Source organism: Danio rerio, chromosome 22 (genome assembly GCF_052040795.2).
Source record: "Danio rerio strain M-AB ecotype USA chromosome 22, GRCz13ab, whole genome shotgun sequence".
In the NCBI taxonomy this organism is placed as follows: Eukaryota; Metazoa; Chordata; class Actinopteri; order Cypriniformes; family Danionidae; genus Danio; species Danio rerio.
This window is the reverse complement of record NC_141042.1, coordinates 36745350-36766302: the sequence shown is the minus strand read 5'-3', so window position 1 is coordinate 36766302 and position 20953 is coordinate 36745350. Positions and strand designations below refer to the sequence as shown.

The 20953-nt window shown below is 35.7% G+C and overlaps 1 protein-coding gene and 1 long non-coding RNA gene across 8 annotated transcripts in view; both read left to right on the top strand.

The window, feature by feature from the left end:
• Positions 1-2178: 2178 nt before the first annotated feature.
• Positions 2179-20953, top strand: part of grm7 (glutamate metabotropic receptor 7) — a 367182-nt gene continuing 348407 nt past the window's right edge. For 6 of the 7 annotated variants that reach the window (XR_015520998.1, XR_015520996.1, XR_015520997.1 and 3 more), the window contains exon 1: positions 2179-3319. Coding sequence is in view for 3 of the 7 variants with exons in the window: in XM_087302215.1 (XP_087158341.1) it covers positions 2840-3319 (480 nt within the window). In the remaining 4 variants the exon portion in view is untranslated. 7 annotated transcript variants of the gene reach the window in all.
• LOC147838618 (uncharacterized) lies at positions 3402-10151 on the top strand. The gene is made up of 3 exons (XR_015522303.1): positions 3402-5847; positions 7828-8001; positions 8905-10151. It is a non-coding gene; the product is annotated as an uncharacterized LOC147838618 (long non-coding RNA).

Sequence of the window (20953 nt, the reverse complement as noted above, 5' to 3'; positions counted from 1 at the left end):
ACACCCTTTCATCTTACGCCCTCGTCTTGCAATCCACAAACATATACACTTGAAAAGCTGAAGTCCTTATTCATAAAACGGAGTCAATGGCTAGCTGCACTTTGAGAATTAAAACTAAGAAAGATAGAAATAAAAGCAGGTCACTTAAAGAAACTGAACAACATTATTACATTGTAAACTATAGTGAGTGCATTCATGACAGTCAGAATGTGTGAGCCTAAATGCAACAAATTTAAATAATGTATGATATGTTTGAACCAAAGTTCCCCAACGCATCGTAAAAACACTTACACCTACGTTTTGAAGACTAGTCAACGACCCCCATGAGAAAATGCTATAATAAACATACTAAGTAATGTCTTATTGAAAATTTGAAAACGCTTTATTTGTGTAGGTTAGGGAATTGAACATTGTTTGTGTTCGCATCATTAGCTCAAATTAAAACCAATATACAGTAAGCCAGTGGAACTTCCCAGCCTTAAAGGGATAGTTTATTCAAAAATGTGTTTACTCAGCCTCAAGAAACCAAATGTGTGTGAATGGGTGAATGGATGTTTTCCAAAATTGGGTTGCAGCAGGAAGGGCATCTGCTGTGTTCAGTTGGTGGTTCATTCCACTGTGGCGACCCTTGATTAATAAAGGAACTAAACCTAAACAAAAATGAATGAATGAATGTCTGAACCAAAGTTCTCTTACGCATTGTAAAAACACTTACACCTACGTTTTGAATACCAGCCAACGACCCCCAAAAGAAAACACTAATAAACATACTATGTAATGTCTTATTGAAAATTGGAAAATGCTTTATTTGTATAGCTTAGGGAATTGAAGTTTGTTTGTGAAGCACAATTAGATCAAAATAAAAGCAATATACTGTAAGTTAGTGGAACTTTGCAGCATTAAAGGCATGGTTCATCCAAAAATGTATTTACTCAGCCTCAAGTTGTTAGAAACTTTGTGTGTGAATGAATGTGTATGGATGTTTCCCAGGATTGGGTTGCAGCTGGAAGGGCATCCGCTGTGTAAAATCATACACTGTAAAAAATGCAGGCTTCCACAAAATTCATTCATGGTGTCCCAACACAAATCGATTAAGTTAACTTAACATTTTTAACAAATTTGTGGATCGAACATAAACAATTAAGTTGTCCCAATCTCAAGAATTGTGTTGCTTTATTTTAAATAAGTAGTTTGAACAAGCAAAAAAATAATAATAAATTAAGTGTATGCTGAATAAGTTGGCGGTTTATTCCGCCATGGCGACCCCTGATAAATGAAGGGACTAAACCGAAGGAAAATTAATGAATTAATACAGTTGTTAGAAACCTTTGAGACAAAATATATATTTTGAAATAAGCTGAAAACCTGTAACCATAAACATCCATGAAAAAAAAAAAAAAAAATATATATATATATATATATATATATATATATATATATATATATATATATATATTATGGATGGCAATGCAGTTTTCCAGCTTTCTTCATAACATCTCTTGTGTTGAACAGAAGAAAAAGCCGAAAATGTTTGAAACAAGTAAAGCGTGAGTAAATGATTAATTAAAATGTGTGTGTGAACTATCCCTTTAATAGAATAGCAAAAAGAGTGTGTGTGTGTGTGTGTGTGAGAGAGAGAGAGAGTAAGAGAGAGAGAGAGAGAGAGAGAGAGAGAGAGAGAGAGAGAGAGGCGGTAAAATCATGAATTGATGTTGACAGAATTCATTTCCTCTGTCAGCCACAGTAGCTGCATTCAACAGGAAAAACAATGCGAGTCTCCAGAACTGGAGTATTTTCAATATTAACCCACATCAATTTTTGCCCGAACACAACCACATTTAGGTGAACTCCTCATTCGGTTTGCTTAAGCGCTTCAGAAGCCTTTCTCTATTACAAAGATATTATACAGAGTATATTCAAACCTGGCAGGAAACTTCACTGCAACATCCCTCCTGATAATTAATCGTCGACTTTAATGACTGTATCGCTTTATAATTCGCCTCACACGCCGGAGAGTATTTTCTTTGAGGGCTGACCAGGATGAGTAACACGACATCGATCGTGCGTTGAGTCATTTGACAAATCCATATTTGATTCTGGGTGGAGAGAAAGAGAGAGAGAGAGGGAGGAAGAGAGAAGAGAGAAAGAGAGAGGAGGAGACACGCGGGCTATCTTCTTGTCTCTTGTGAGGATTTCAGCAAGACCAAAAGACGAATAGTCGGCTAAGCTTTGCTTCTTTCCCCGCAATTATAAAAAGAAGCACCTGCTTCGAGCAAGAAGAGCCTCAGCTGAAGTCCGCGATGGGAGGATGTTACGGATATCTCACCTGACATCGATTCTCTGCAACATTTTTCACTGACGGTTACACGCGACGCGTCATTCTCAACGGAAACTTTTTTGCCGCCTTAATTGTTTTAACAATTAATTGTTAAACTCAGTCGCGATGTTTTCGCGGCGGCGTTATGACACCAGCGTGGACCAGACGCTTTTTAGTCGAATATCGCTGCATTTTAATCCGGATTTCCTTCTGCTTTAAGGACCGATAATTATAGGAAAATCTACTGTGTGTATTTGGCTTGCTTTTCCAGTTTTTCTTTATTTACTTAAACAAATAATGCAGAATATCTAAGCAACAAGCGTCGCCATACGATGCGCACTTTCCACAGGAATAACGCATCCTTCTTGCGCGGTGTTTTTGGAGAAAACCTCAACGTTTTTCCACCCCAACCTTACTTTGGTGAGGTCTATGGCCGTTATTGAGATCATATCTGCTTTTGTTTGCCTATAAATACTGTGGAAAAGTGCCTTTTTGCGTGTGTTTCCTAACAACAAGGAGACCATGGCTTGCTTTTCATGGCGGGTATTTTGGATAATTCAAGCGCTCGTGGATGTGACACTTTCGCAGGAAATCTACGCTCCTCATTCCATCCGAATTGAGGGGGATCTGACCCTGGGTGGCCTTTTCCCGGTCCATGCCCGTGGGGTCTCCGGGGAACCGTGTGGAGATATCAAGAAGGAGAACGGGATACACAGGTTGGAGGCGATGCTTTATGCGTTGGACCAAATCAACAGCGACGACGAGCTTTTGCCCAACATCACTTTAGGGGCTCGGGTTTTAGACACATGTTCGCGAGACACGTACGCGCTGGAGCAGTCGCTTACTTTTGTGCAGGCTCTCATACAGAAAGACACGTCGGATGTGAGGTGTACGAACGGAGAGCCCCCGGTGTTTGTCAAACCCGAAAAGGTGGTCGGAGTCATAGGGGCTTCGGCGAGCTCGGTGTCCATCATGGTCGCAAATATTCTGCGACTGTTCCAGGTGAGTCCAGAGTGCCCAAATTGTAGCCTGCCACATGTGCTGGAATGAGTCCCTGCGTCATGACTTCATGTCATTTCACCTCGTATGATTACATGACAGATGATTGATGCTTGAAAGAAAAAAATAAATAAATAAGGACAAACACATTGCACAACATAATGGCTGTTGTTTATGCCTGAAAGCATGCTATGTTTTGGTAATCAGTTGTGTAAGCCCAGCAGGTTGTTAGTCATAATCAATGAATCGATCAGGAATCGACTCTTCACATCTGCAGAGTGGCTTTTCAACAGGGTTCCTTTCTTTGTCTCTCCCTCTCTCGATCTCTCCATCTCTTTGAATTGAAAAAAAAAAAAACTGAAAGTAATTCATTGACATGATGAATGTCGGATGCAATCAATAATACCACTGCATGAAGCTATTATAGTGTCATTTAGTATTATTAAATAGTGGCTTTGTAGTAATACTATTTATGTTCCTGTTGCTGTCTGTTTAATATGATACAATGCAACGCATATTAATCATATTATTGTATCATATTATTGATGTATAATCTTAATATATCAAACTAAATTAATGTCTCATCTCCAGATTTGATAGTAAAGGGATAGTTTACGCAAAAATTATATTATACTGACCCTCAAGAGGTTTAAAATCTTCAAGTTTCTTTGTTGAGCACTTAAAGAGATATTTTGAATAAGCTTAAAACCTGTAACCATTGACTTTCATAGTAAAAAGCAAATACTATGGAAGGCAATAGTTACAGGTTTCCAACATTTTTTAAATAATTTGTGTGTGTGTGTGTGTGTTTAACAGAAGAAAGGTTTAAAACCATAAAAGAATGAGTAAATGATGACAATTTTCATTTTTATCGAACTATTCCTTAGAGGGATTCACCTTTTGAGATGGACTGCTAATTTACAGTTAGCGTACTAGAGGCAGTACAGCCCTTACATTTCATACTGTACAAGCTAGGGCTGGGCCGATAAATGATATTATATCGAATTGCGATAAAATTTATGTCAATAGCATTGATAAGCTCTGGACTTTTTTTTTTACTCTATGTTGGGTAACATTTTATTTTGCTAGTCAATTAGAGTATTAGTAGTCTGTCTTTTAATATCTGCAGATACTGCTCCTTCAACAGACATTTAACTGACTTTGCAAGTATTTTACCTTACACTAACCCTAACAGTCTACAGTACTTATAATCTAATGAGAATAGTTGGCATGATGCAATGTATCTTAACTCAGCAAACGGACCATCAAAACAAAGTGGGACCATATGTTGATCTAAGAGCCAATCACACAGCAGAAATGCGCAACAATGGGAATCTAAAACTGAGATGTACCCACTTTTCGGCCACTGAAAATTTATCGACCGAAAATGTTTTGCAATCTAATTTTTGTGGCTTTAGTCATTGTTAGGGGTACTCCTTTAAATCTGGATGTATTAACAACTTATATTGAAATGTATATCGTTATCGTTCAATATGGAAAATAATTATCGAGGTTGCATTTTTGCCACATCGCCCAGTCCTAATACAATCTACTACTGTATGGTGATGTTGTTACCCAGCTAACTCATCCCATTCTCTATTCCGTGCTCTATTTTCCCACAGCATTGAGAAATAACAGTCAGATGGATTATCTTCAAGCTTGTATTTTGGCAGATCTGCACACGTAAGATCGTCAAACAAATTATTTGGAATGTGCAAATCCCAGTATACTTAATCAAAGATCAATCCTTGCAGGAGCTTAAATTAACTAGTTGCCATAATCAAAACGTAAATGCATCCAAATACGGCATATGAAGTGATAATTGCGTCCCGCCCCTCGGTTCTGAAGTGTGTGATTAGTGATACAGCAATTAAAAAAATAGTATCAGTCTATACAGTTGCCCGTAATGATGTGAGCGGATTATTCAGCCTTATCTGTGTTCTGCATCAGAGATAAACACCGCTAATGACATCCCACTGCTCCTCTAGGATAATGCAATCTCATTCTTCTCCACCTTTTTTTTCATTTGACCAAGGTTGTCTTTTCATCTTACGCACAACAGACAGTTTAGGATTTTTTTTTAAGAAACCTCAAATAATCTGCAAGGTGAAAATAAAAAAAATGGACTGGTGTTAGTAAACTATTTGTGGTATGTTGACATAAACTCAAACAATTAGCTTTTTTGTTCAAACTACTTATTTAATTTTAGCTGAAACAACACAATTCTTGTTTGTTTTTTTTGGCATAACTTAATTGTTTAATGTTAAATCCACTTAAATTTGTAAAAACTAATAAGTTAACTTAATTCCTTTATGTCGTGCAGAACCCAGCATTTTTACTGTGTGAATTAGGGCTGTGCAATATATAGTTTCAGCATTGATTTTGCAATGTACACATTCGCAATAGTCACCGATATGCAAAGTCTGAATTATGGCAGACCAGGAGCTATAGAATTGTATGAACATACTGTATTTATATAGAATATATACAATTTATGCCAAAACAACTTTCTTACTTAGAGTTTTTGTCTTGTTTCTAGTCCAAATATCTACATTTCAAAGTGAAAACATGATTATTTACTTACCCCACTGGCAGACAGTTTTACTTGTTTTAAGAAAAAACTCTTAAATTTTGACATTTCTTCTGAAGTTGAAAACACATCAATATTTTTACTTGTTCTAAGAATTTTGAGATATTTGTACAAGAAACGACACAGCAAAGTATATTTATATATATATATTTATTTATATTATATATTTATATTATATATTTATATATATATTTGCATTGTGATCATTTAATTCTTGTACCTGAATACTGTTAAGCTCCCCAGAAAACCATTATATAGTGCTATTCAAGCTATCTTGGGAAACTGTATAAATATTGCAATATTTAATTGCAGAAAAATAAAATATCTCAATATCAGTTTTTTCAAATATCGTGGAGGCCAAGTGTGAATATTAGCAAAAAAAGTGCAAGATACTGATGATATTAGCATATGGAACAACAAATAATTTGATTTAAAAAGTATAGCTACAAAAGTTTGCCTTCATTTGAAATGATTAGTTTATTAGATTGTGTTCTGGTCATGTAACGCAAACCTTGAATTTTTTTATATCATTCACAATTCACATTTAGTCCAGTTTAATATAATTTAAAAAAGCAAATAGTGGTTATAACACATTATTAGCACACACACACACACACACACACACAAAAATAAATAAATAAAAAACACTACAATTTAATTTAATGTGACAATATTTTACGTATCAAAAAAAGTTGTGTCAGATGTATTTAGAAAAGTATTAATATATATATTTTTTTCCATAATTAAATATGTTGTTTCATTTTTACGTAAATGTGTTTTACACTGAATGATGACTGAATATTATTACAATAAGTGAACATAACTCAAAAATGAACTCAACACAATACCTTCATGATGTCCCAACACAAATCGATTAAGTTAACCAAAACAATCTCACGGCAATTCGTTAGTGGCTAATTAGTTTGAATCTCTACAATCTTATTTGTACAATTTAGGAAGATTTGCTCATCCCCCAATGACGGTTGGGTTTAGGTGCAGGGTGGAGTGCCACACCTCCTTTTAAAATTTGTAAATTTTCATACAACTGAACTCCACGAATTAGCCACTAAACTGACAAAATGTAAAATACTTATGTTTTCTTGTGAGATCAGGCTGTTAGCTTAATTATTTTTACAAATTTAAATGGATTGAACATAAAACAATTAAACTGTCCCCTAAAAAACCTTAAGAATCTTGTTGTTTCATCTCGTTTTAAATAAATAGATTAAACAAGTAGCAAATAAATGTTTTTTTTTTTTTTTTGGTGTGTTCAACTATGTTTACCCCTGTTAATAGATTTTATTAACATAAAAATAGCACCAAATATGTCACTGCTTTAATTATTTTTTGAGACCCGTTTAAATAATTAAAATATTTTTCAGTGCACTAAAATATATATACTGTACGCCACCGATTTAGTTGGAAATTTCCATGACATTTTCCTGCTAATTATGCTTTCAAATTCTCATGACCACCAACAGATTCCATTGCGTGATGTTTATAAGCCTGAGATGAATTTATAAAAAGAGCACTGACGCATTATTCACGTCAAACATCTGCTTCATGAGTATGCATTGTGCATAAAACAATGAAGTTGCTGTTTAAATTAATTTTTAATAAGTAGTTAAAACAAACAGTTTTTACACTGTGGTGACCAATGTTAAAATATTTTATTATCATACTATAACATCAAATATGTTACTACTACAATTGTTTAGTAATATTTTAACAACCCAGCAAACAATTTAGTTTAATAGACATTTAAACGTAGACAGATTGACTAAAACAAAGCTAAACTTAGGCTGTCAGTGAAAATCTGATAGACATCTAAGAATAGCCCAAAACTAGACTAGTCGTCATATAGACAGATTAGACAGACTTTATATGTGTGGTCATTCATTTCTGTTTATTTGATGACTAGTCTAGTTTTGGCCTATTCTTTAACTTCTATTCTATTTTCACTGACAGCCCAAATTTAGCCTTGTTTTAGCCAAGATGACTATGTTTAGATGTCTGTTAGACATCTATTTGACATCTTTTAAACATAAAAAAAAAATGCTTGCTAGGAAGAGACACATTAAAATAATTTTAAGCAGTGGCGTAGCGCAAAATGCAGAGGCCCCCCTGCAGGGATCGCTGACGGGGCCCCCTGATGAAGGGGGGGGGGGGGGATACGTCATACGTCAATTTGCATATCACTGACGTCATCACGTTCTACCGTTTCTGTTTAACAGCATATGGTTAATAAAGGGGTATTTATAATTGCACTACACTTTATATAAGCATGTTTATTTAACTAAATTTATTGCTGTTTGAATACAGTATGTCATTATAGATGTGGAGTGAATGTGCAGTAATCTCTCATATGTAATAAACTCAGACAAGTTCAGAAACTGTCAATAAAATATCTGTGATTGTAAACAAGAAAAAAATAAACGGTCCAATTAAATTGTTAAAATAAAGGAGAAGTACATCGGTTTGACTGTACAAGGGAAATACCTTCACACTGCCTGTGCTAAATCATTTGTCGTCGGTACGCAGAGGGGTGATCTGCTCTCGGGCTGCAGGTTGGAGAGGCTGCTGTACGAGGACTGACTGGGCCGCCTGTCAGTGCTGTGAGGCGGGGGAGGGGCCGGCGGCATCACACGCAGCTTGTTGAGAAGAGTAGGGACGGTACAGTATGGACAAATGACAGTCTAAAAAAAATTCTTCAATAACACACAAAAAAGTCGCTAGATTTGTCGCTAGGGGGGTCTGAAAATTCGCTAAATCTAGTGACAAAGTCGCTAAGTTGGCAACATTGGCGGCAAGCAATCAGAATGAAGTAGTCCACCGCTTGAGAGATGTTCAGAGAGCACAGACGTGTGAACTTTGGTTCCGACCACAGTTGTTCCCAAGAGTTTATTGAAAATCGCGACGACGCGGGGCCCCCTAATCACGCGGGGCCCCCCCGCGGTGCGTGCCCTGCGGGCCCGTCCGCTACGCCAATGATTTTCAGTGCACTAAAATATATAGACCCCACCAATTTAGTTGGAAATTTCTATGAAATTTGATTAATCGTGCTTACAAATGCTTATGACTCCCAAAAAATTCCATTGCATGATCTTTCTAAGCCAGAGATGAATTAATAGAAGAGCATTGACGCATTATTCACGTCAAACATCTGCTTAGGACAAATCAGTTGTGCAGAACCCAACATTTTTACTGCGTGAATTAGGGCTGTGCAATATATAGTTTCAGCATTGATTTTGCAATGTACACATTCGCAATAGTCACCGATATACAAAGTCTGAATTATGGCAGACCAGGAGCTATAGAATTGTATGAACATACTGTATTTATATAGAATATATACAATTTATGCCAAAACAACTTTCTTACTTAGAGTTTTTGTCTTTCTTAGAGTTTTTGTATTCTTTAACTTCTATTCTATTTTCACTGACAGCGCAAATTTAGCCTCGTTTTAGCCAAGATGACTATGTTTAGATGTCTATTAGACATCTATTTGACATCTTTTAAACATACAAAAAAAAAAAAAATGCTTGCTAGGAAGAGACACATTAAAATAATTTTCAGTGCACTAAAATATATAGACCCCACCAATTTAGTTGGAAATTTCTATAAAATTTGATTAATCGTGCTTACAAATGCTTATGACTCCCAAAAAATTCCATTGCATGATCTTTCTAAGCCAGAGATGAATTAATAGAAGAGCATTGACGCATTATTCACGTCAAACATCTGCTTAGGACAAATCAGTTGTGCAGAACCCAACATTTTTACTGCGTGAATTAGGGCTGTGCAATATATAGTTTCAGCATTGATTTTGCAATGTACACATTCGCAATAGTCACCGATATGCAAAGTCTGAATTATGGCAGACCAGGAGCTATAGAATTGTATGAACATACTGTATTTATATAGAATATATACAATTTATGCCAAAACAACTTTCTTAGTTAGAGTTTTTGTCTTTCTTACTTAGAGTTTTTGTATTCTTTAACTTCTATTCTATTTTCACTGACAGCGCAAATTTAGCCTCGTTTTAGCCAAGATGACTATGTTTAGATGTCTGTTAGACATCTATTTGACATCTTTTAAACATACAAAAAAAAAAAAAAATGCTTGCTAGGAAGAGACACATTAAAATATTTTTCAGTGCACTAAAATATATAGACCCCACCAATTTAGTTGGAAATTTCTATGAAATTTGATTAATCGTGCTTACAAATGCTTATGACTCCCAAAAAATTCCATTGCATGATCTTTATAAGCCAGAGATGAATTAATAGAAGAGCATTGACGCATTATTCACGTCAAACATCTGCTTCATGAGCACACATAGTGAGTTTTACATTAAATATTCAACACACATAAACAAATAAAGCTAAAACCGCTCACAACCTGCTAACAGCAATTTAATAGTTGCTTGTGTTGTTGTTGCATTAATAATTGTACAGTAACATACATGAGCCGCACGCACTCACATGTGGAAAATGCAATATTTATGTCACTTTCCTCCAGCATCCAACCACGCACTTAATAGCCAGCGAGGTTTCAGTAGACCTCACAGATCTGTTCTAAAAGCTTGACTTTTCGCCCTACATAGACTGTTTAGAGCGTATTTACAGAAATACACCCGCACACATGGGACAAAACGCCAGCCGGCCTGTGTCACAGACTCTCAGTCGTGAGCATTAAGAAACAAATTGGAAGCCAATGTTGTGGCCCGATAGCCACCTGCATCCTTTTAGAAAAGCGTTTGCTTATTTCCCTGTGGCCTCACTCTTTCTCAGAGTCTCTGGCTGGTTTTATGTGCTCCCGGGCTGAGATTTCACAAAGCATCCCTGTTGGCCGAGCGCTTCTGAGAGTCTTGCGTGAGGAGGGCGATGCACTTTGACAAAATTCATGAGGCGTACAAGTGATTTTAAATTCTTCTTCTCAATATGTTTGGACTCAAAAAAATGCTTGACGATATACAGGCTCCAAATTTGATTCGTTTTTTTTGGCGAAGAAATTTATTTCAGTACTTTGCTTATTGTTTTAAGTTAGGAAAGGAGTACAAATAGAGACATAATTGAAGTTTGTATCTGAACTCAAAAGGTTTTGGGCAGTGTTGCCAACTAAGTGACTTTGTTGCTATATATATAGACAAATTTTCAGAATAGCGACTAGCGACAAATCTTGCAACTTTTTGGCGTTACTCTTATAGACTCGTATGCGTCTATACTGTACTGTTCCCACTCTTCTCAATGAGCTGTGGGTGATGTCGTTGGCTCCTTCCCTGCTTTAGAGCCCTTACAGGTGGCCCTTGTACAGGAGTCTGTTCCATCTGCAGCCTGAGAGCAGATCACCCCTCTGCACACCGACGGCAAATGATTTAGCACCACTCATTTAGAGTGTGAGGTATTTTCGCTTGTACAGTCAAACTAATCTGCTTCACCTTTGTTTTAAATTTAACAATTTGATTTGACTGTTTTTTCTTTTCTTGTTTATCATCATAGAGATTTTAGTGACAGTTTCGGAACTTGTGAGTGTCAGAGAGGTTACTGCAAATTTACTACACATCTATACTGATATACTGCATTCAAACTGCATTCAGTTAAAGTCTTATTGGAGAAAAGTCGCTACTGCATCCACGTTAATCATGAACAACTCAGCATGCTAGTTGCACTATTGCGGTCTGATTATGTTTTTAATCAAGGTTTATATGCATCAATTACATAACATCTGTGCCAAACATTTCAACTGACAAACATATCAACAATAATACAATCGTATAGTCGAATTAAATGTATGCATTGGCATGTTACAGCCCTAATGAGTATGATTATGTAAAACTCCATATATATACATATTGCAATGATGTACTTGCTTAGCGATGCACGCACACATACTGTATATGCACAATCCTTAAATGCTCTGATGAGAAGGTGAAGGGTGAGTGGAAGTAACCGAGTCGCGGGGGGAATATTTTCTACAGAAATAATTTATGATTTCTTATGTGGCCCGGTACCAATTGTTCCACGGACCGTCGTTACACAATAACTTGCCTAACTACCCTACCCTAACCTGCCTAGTTAACCTAATTAAACTAGTTAAGCCTTTAAATGTTACTTTAAGCTGTATAGAAGTGTCTTGAAAAATATGTAGTCAAATAATATTGCTCATATATATATATATATATATATATATATATATATATATATAGGATACTTTATGGGTTTTATACAGTTTATAAATACAAAATTGCAAATTTTATGCAGTAACAATATCACTATTACAAAAAACTATGTAGCTTATAGACTCTGAACTCACATTATGCACATTATGCTAAGAAGGAAGAAATGATTAACCCCTTGCATTATAGACTTTAAATTTTAAGCGAATGCTGATTTAAGTCAGAGGCCACATTTCATCATTTGTAAACAAAAGCACTGTTAATTCTATCGATTTGAAATAAAGAAACATTAGTGTTTTGCCATATGAAACAATGACTAAAATTGCTCCATTTGAACTGGAGCCTTCTTGTCATAATGATTCCCCATAGTCTGTAAGTGACTATTGATTTCTGAGAGGTGTCGCTGCTTTGCCCGCCTTGAGCTCTAGTAAATACAGTATATGTTTGCTATCACTCACTCTTAGGCCACCAACATGAAAGTGACAACAGCCACAGTGACAGAAGTCTAAAAATATCAGTGCTGTGGGACTCATTTCTCACTGAAGCCATAACCTACAAACCCAGGAATTCTGCAGCACAGATTTATTTATTTATTTATTTATTTTAATCTAGTCGATGGGAAGCATGCATTAAAATGGCATTTTTGTCCTGGTTTGACTGTAGCTATTGGTCATGGTTCATTATGGAGACTTAATGGCGGGTTAAAAGATGTAAGTGATGCTGTAAATATCGTGTACATTACAGAGGATTTGTTCTTATTTTGAAAATAATATTAATAATAAATTGGCAGTATATACTGTTTTTCCTTACTATAATGTTTATAATTTGAATTTAAATTGTTATTTAAAAACAGAAAGTACTATGTTTATATATATATATATATATATATATATATATATACCTAATTAAACAATTATGAGTATTTTAAATATTGAATAAAATGGCAAATGCAGTTTAGATTGTAACTAAAAGGCCAATAGTCATCAGAAATCTTTTTTAAAACTAAAAATAAAAGAGAAAAAATGTGGGACTTAACATTATTTACCGTAATTTAGTAATTGAGTAATTTTGTATATTATAAACTTGATGAAAAGCTAGATATTGTTTATTTTGTAACAAAAATGCCATTTAATAATAAAAAGTGAGACTTTATAAGTCTGAAACACGCTGGGGTTGATTTGAAATGCTTTACTATTGCTTTGCTAATGCTTTTTTTTAATAATTGTATGATTATGTGTGCTGTTTAAGTAAATGTAAAATTTTAAATGTAATTCATGTAATAAACAGTTTAAGTAATAACCAGAGTTAATATTAAGAAAAATCTAACTTCCCATTATGTTTTAGTTTATTAATTAATTAATTAATTTGTTGCTTCTTCTTCTTTTCTTATTATTATCAGTCATTATTATTATTTTTTTATTATTATTGTCATTATTTTATTATTATTATTATTATTATTATTATTATTATTATTTATTTTTCATACCTAATAATAATCAAAAGAAAAGAAAAATGTATATAACTTGTTAAAAATGTTATAATTTTTATTTTTATGTATATATGTTTTAACTACTACTAATAATTTTGAAATTATATATATATATATTAATTATTATATATATATATATATGTGTATATATATATATATGTGTATATATATATATATATATATATATATATATATATATATATATATATATATATATATATATATATATATATATATATATATCAAAATTAAAGGGGGGCTAATAATTCTGACTGTATATATTCAACTGTATATATACATATAATCACTTTCGTTCATATAAAATATTATTTAAGACATTTAAAGATGAATGACCTTTTTAGTTGTCTTTACTAAAACGTACATATTTGTTACTACTGTTAGGAAAAAAAAAATATATATATTCCTACTTTTACTGAATGATTTACTTAGATTTATATAAAACTGTTATATAACATTATATAACAAAAATTCTAAATGAATATCTTTTTTTTTTCAGCTTATGACTCACTTTCTACCAGGAAATGTCTATTAGTGTCTCTAAATGTTTGCTTGATTTGCTTTGAAGCTCAGTTGAGTTTGTTCCGGATCATTAGATCTGACATGGTCTCTTGGAAGCAGGTCTGAAACCAGGAGGCGTCTTCATACACAAACGCACACCAACTCCAATCCTGCTAGAACACCATGCCAGCATTTATTTCGTTTTCCAGACACGTCCCACAGGGAAAAGTATTTTTGCATGCAACATCTCATCAGCTGATCCGATTAATCTTAATTTACATCTGTGGAATCGTGTTTGTTTGTACGTTGCGGGTTGAGGGTATTGTTTACTTAGTTTTAAACTTGTTTTGAATCTGGTGTTTTTATTTTAGGTGGGGTAGGTGGATATTATTTCATGTTAGTTTATTGAGTTTTGTTTCTTTTATTTAGGATTGTTATGTTTTATCTATTTGTTTGTGGATATTTTGTTTTATTTAGTTTTTCTAGTTTTGTTTTTAACCTTTTATTTAATTTGACCAGGTTTGTTGTAAAATTGTTGTTATTTTTAAACTATTTTATTTATCTCAGTTGTTTTGCCTAATTTGTTTTGGGATGGTTTTGCTTTTATTTATTTATTTATTTATTTATTTATTTATTTATTTATTTATTTATTTATTTATTTATTTATTTAACTGTAACCTTAACTCTAAGCCTCCAACCCTAACACTTACAATATCACAAGCTAAATAAAATAGTATATAAAAATAGCATATTATTTACTGGCAATAATGATTTTACTTTTATTTAAGAAACAATAATTGGCATTTCTGGTGGCACGGTGACTCAGTGGTTAGTCCTGTCGCCTCACAGCAAGAAGGTTGCTGGTTTGAGACCCGGCTGGGCCAGTTGGCATTTCTGTGTGGAGTTTGGATGTTTACGACTGGAAGGGCATTTGCTGCGTTAAAAATATGCTGAAATAGTTGGAGGTTCATTCCACTGTGGCAACCTCTGCAGAAGAGACTAATGAATGATTGTAGTGACGCAGTGTTCAGTGGCGTAAGGTTTCTCTGTGTCGAGTTTTTTCGCTAGTGTTTTGTTTTTTCTGAGCGCTTCCTTAGTGTACAAGTGGCTCAAAATCGCTCATTTTGAAGCTATATCTGGCGGACGTGCAACAACTTTAACCATGACTTTAGCCAGCTTTCTATCCGGAGCTCCTTCACAGGACTTCAAACTTTTTAAAAAAATCACTCAATTGGGCTCGTGCAGCTTTGGTCCCGCCCACAATCGTCAGCACTATCAAGCTGACCAATCACAGAGCTTGCCCTACGCATTGTTGCGACATGTAGTTACATTTTTTAAGAGGCGCGTGTCAGCGATGCCAATGGCCAAGACAAGGGCTATGCGTCTACGGGTAAGCTGTGCTGTAGCAAATACGTATGCTTGATGCAGAAGTACAAATCAGCCTTAACAGGTTAATCAGGGTATCTTCCGTTTAATCTATGTCCTTTTTCAAACAAAAAAAGGAAAATAAAGAAAACTGCCGTTTTTCTTTTGCTCACAAAAAAAACGAACAAAATAAATTTTGGCTTGATTTTTAAATTAAGGGTGGGAAAATGGATAAACAACTTCAAAATTCATTATACACATGTAGGCGGTGCTGAAACGGACATTTTCCTCTGATTGGTCATTTAGGTTAATAGCTACTGCGGCAATCTCTTAAAAAGAACGACTCACAAAGTACAATTTTTATTTATTTGGATTCTTACCTGATAAGACTGAAAAAAATATACAATTTATTAAAAACCCCAAATAGCAACAGGAAACATTGAAACTATTTTTGACCACTTCACATGGCCTAATTTTGTTGGAAAAATGCTCTTTTTGTAACAAATTTAGTTTGGTATAATTTGTGTTCTTGTATTTTTTGTTGGTTAGAAGACATTTTAGCTGAAGAAACGTGCAAATACTTTTTTTAATAATAAGCGAATTATCAATTAGATTCAAGAGGCCTATTATAACCAACCTAATCTCACGGCAATTCGTAACTTTTTGATTTAGTGGCTAATTTGTATAAATTCGTACAATCTAATTTGTACAATTTAGCACGATTCGCTCATCACTTAATGACGGTTGAGGTTAGGGGTGGGGTTAGGTGCCACACCTCCTTTTCAAAATCGTACATTTTCGTACGACTAAACTCATACGAATTCACACGAATTAGCCACTAAACTGACAAAACGTAAAATACTTTCGTTTCCTCGTGAGATTAAGCTGTTTATAACATATAGAAATAGTATTTCTGACTTGGTATCACAATACTTCAGCTGGTATAATATCGTGACATGAATTAATGGTATCAGGACAACCCTACCTAAACATAAAAGCTACACACTCACTATCTAATAGGACCCCTTTAATTGTAAGTATACATCAGTAGAATTGCTACATATTTTTACTTGCAGCACCTCATCAGCCGTTCCAATAATCTCAATTCCCAATTTGCTAATCACATTAGTTTGCTATATTTGCGGATGAGCTTTAGGTTTATGTCTCTTATCTCCCGTTCAGTGGCTGTCTCTGAAGTCTCTCGGCATGAAGCCTTGAAAAAAAAACTCAATCCTCAGATGATGTCACAAAGCTCGTCTGCCATTGGCTCGTTTAGGAGCTCATTAAAGGAAAGCATCCCGCTGGGCGAGAGCTGCCATAAATCATTACGTGCGGCCCCTCGTTTTTTTCTTCTTCCTCATTTAGGAAGCGTCAATGATATACATACCAGTAATTAATGAAATAATTTCTTCTCTCCAATCAATAGATACTTCAGCTCCCCACAGGCTCCGTTGACATTTATCACGTCGAGTGCCACTGATTAATTTGTATTGCCATTACCTCGACATGAGAAGGAATAATTTGTTTGAATGATCTATCGCTCTCACATCAGACGACTGGAGAAGACTGACTGAATGTACTCCTTCAGCACTGGTTATTTAGTGGAGATCACTTCAGATTAGCTGGTGCTCATCAGCTGCTCTTTGCTTCATGGAGGATGAAGTTTGGATTTCAAGTGTAGCTGAGAAAAAAAAGAGATGTTTTAGTATGTGCAAGTAATTAACCGCTTGTACAAGTGGTCAGTAACATAATTCCTGTAATATCCAATAGGAAACTCTAGTCCTCAAGTTTATAGTCAAAAAATTAATTTAACGCAAAAGTTGATTTATTTTATTTTCATTTGTTAAGCATTTGTTTTAGCCTGCTTTTTGTGGGCTTGTTTTGTTTCAGCATGATTTTGTGTTGCTGTGTTTTATTTTTACATTTTTTATGACTTATTTTGTGTATTTGTTGTGACATTATTGTTTAGAATGGCTTCTGTGTCTTTTCTAGCAGTTAGGGAGGCAACGATTACAGATTTGGTTGTACGATTATAGTCTGAGAAATATTCACAGTTTCACGGTTATCACAATTATTATGCATTCATTAATTTTAAACCCCACTAGTTTATAAAATAAGATGAAAAATCATTATATTTTACAGTGGTATTTATTGCTGCTCTGTAACTAATTAATACAGCACAAAATAATATAAAAACAAACAGTAGTACATTTCTCTTTTTGTGCTTAAAAATAAGTGAATGTTTTTGACATTTAAACATAAATTAGTTTACACTGCGTCTAACCCAGGCTCATTCTGGAAACGTAGCCCCGTGGACGTTTCTGGAGACCGTGAAGTACATCCTGGTAGGTACGTATTTGTGCAGTTTTTGTTTTTGCGAATCTGTGAGAGGGCGCTATGCACGCTTTTTCGCATCTCGAACGCCTCTTATAAGCGCCGTTCGCGCCCGCGCTATTCTTGCATAAAGCCGATAAAGTCGAGCGACTGTCTGAATGACTGAATAAATGATTAGGCGACCGGCCAATCAGCAGACCCACGTTTCCTCCTCCTTCCCTAAACCCAACTGGTTTTACCAATTGACCCGCCGGGCCACCGGACGGCCTCCCGCTTGCCCGCTTCCTTAAACCCAAGCAACGATTTACAAAAGACATCCAGAAAAGGAAAAGCCCTCGTCTGATTTTGACCGTATTTTCGGATTTCACCACATTCTCGCCCTGTTATGAACTCGTTTTCTTTATTTTTTGGATTCTGTTTTTGTCTTTCCTGATTTCTGGAACCACTCTTTCCCACACTCGAACTCGGTCATCCCCGTCGGCTCCCCTCCGGGTCTCCGCTCCACCGACCTACACGACGAGCTAACTGGACAAACTGGTTGCAGTGGGAAAGCCCTTCACACGGAGGTGGGCTGTCAGCTGGCGAGCGCAAAGAGGAACGGCGTCACACCGCCCCGTAGCATTCACTTAAAAAAATTAAATGCAGCTATACTTACCTCCGGCAACGTAAATCGTGGTCTCCAGAAACGTCTGCGAGGCTAGATCTTCAGAAAGAGCTTGGGTTGGCTGCGTCACGTGAACGTCCCTCCATTGGAAATAACGAACTTGCACGAGCTTGCCTTAGTTAATAGCTTCAGTCATAGTTAATCTAGTGTGCATGGTTATTAGTCTCAGCGACAAACTAGCGCACAGTTGGTATTACTGTTTAGTTGCAGCAGTTTTGAAGCCTTTACAGTAAATTAACCGTGACTAATTAAAGTTTGGTCAATAGTGAAAATAGTTAATTGTTGCATTCCTACTAGCAATATAGATATTGTTTAAACTAGGGATGTCCAGATCCGTTCATGTGATCAGAAATCAGGCTCGATCACGCGGTTTAGACTCGATCAAAATCAGACGTTACCTCCCAAAACAGCAATGCATGCGGCATGACATCACTTTGTTGCAGAGACGCTATTGGTTAAGGGTGTCACGATCCTCCAAATCTTTGATTACATTTTCGATTCTAAAGGCACGATTCGATTCGATTTTCGATTATGAATAATTAATTAATTAATGACCAATTAATTATTTGTAGCCTACCGTTTAAACTACCTGACCTGGGTGGTCTTTGTTTTACCCATAAACAAATCATACAGTAAATGAATAAAGGCAAGTTACACACATAATTACCACCTGTCAATCACTTTTTCTGCAGGACTCGTGAATAGGCAGTGATCTGTGTCGTTATAATGGCGTCGGTAAAAAAGACGCACAACCAACAGGAACCAGCCAACAGTATCTGAGGTGTTCGTTAAAATGACTAAGTACAAGTGAGTGAAAGATTGAAGCAGTCCTCTGACTGCCTGGACCTGCTGTCTCGAGCGCATGGCTGTGTGCGTCTGTGTCTGTGTGGTCACGTGATGTGCATTTTCAGAGGTAGAGAGGAAGGAGGGCTGCTCAGAAATGCTAAACGCCACTGTGGATGTCAAATCGTTGTCGTTCTAAAATGCCATTTAAAAACAAGGTCAGTGTAAACAGGGCCTGAGTGTGTATTTTTTGCGAGCGGATTTGCAACGGGGGCGGGTGGAGGATCCCGATGCCGGTGTTGTCTATCGGACGAACCGTACGTAATACGTACATAGCAGAGCTTGCAAAACTGTTTTTTTTTTTTTTGTCGACAACACGAACGTTGTCAACATAACTCACTGGAAATCCAAAATGCTTATACACCGACGACTTCATTGAAAGTGGAGAGGGTTTAAGTTCTGTTGACGGGTCTCCTGCTTCTGCAGTTTAACAAGCACTTCAACAAGCCTGTTTTTTTCCCGCTTGGCAAGCCAAGCTGACGTGACATGGGGCGTGGCAGCATCGACGATTCTATTTTTTGATTCGATAATCGAAATTGAGCATAAATTTCGATCAATTTCGATTAAAAATCGAAATCGTGACACCCCTACTATTGGTTAAATGCTGGCAAAGTAGAACACGGAGGCAGCTAGAAGCAGAAAGCACTAGTATGTCTGCAGTCTGGAGGTATTTTAACTTTGATGACGACAACATTGCTATAGCAAACTGAGATATTTAAAGTTGGATTGCCTGTCAGGTATTTTAAGTTGAGTTGTTTGTTTTTATATTCGATTTTTTCATATTTACTGTTGCATTAAAGTCCAAAAGTGAAAAAATTCTGTTATTTATTACTTGATTGTTCAAGCTACTTCACAGAAGTGCTCTGTTTGTTCACAGAGTTGTTAAATGTTAAAATAAGGTGAATTAAATAAAGGATACGGAACATCCTGGATCCATTTCTTCACTCTTTTTTAATCTTTTTTATGTATTATAGAAGTATCAGATCTTTTTTCTGTATCAGTAGATACTCAAAATCAAATCACTCAGACTCGGACTCTTGGGCAAAAAAAACTGATCGGGACATCCCTTGTTTAAACACCGTCATACAAATACTCTGTCATGGTTTACTCACCCTCATGTGGCTCCAGACTTGACTTGCTTATTTCTATAAATCACAGAATCCCTGAATAATCTCCATGCAGCTCTTCAGTCTGCTCTTTACAATGAATACATATTGAAGCAGCTGAGTGGAGAGGACTGTACAGTAATTAACTTTATTTCATTTTTTTTACAAAGCTATTGCAAAAAACGCAACAAAACAGGTCATCAAAAAAGGATAAAATATATAATAAAACTGATGTGGAGTAAAGCAGGTTTGAATCATGTTGAAGGTGAAATGAATTGAGTCAGCATTGAGCCGCAACACGGCCTTCATGTTCAGACAAACAAGAATGGGAGATCTTGTAACCTTATTTTAAGAAGCGCGTTGGGGATTTTCTGTTGTAAAGACCTCTGAAACATCGACTAACTAGGTTTATTCTCCTGCAAGTTTAGCCTGGATCAAAACACCTACCCAAAAACATTTCTGACATAAAGGTTTGAAGACAGGGCAAAGAAAGAAAACCTGTACCCTTTTATGATCTTCCCATTCTGGACTACTAAATCTGGATTT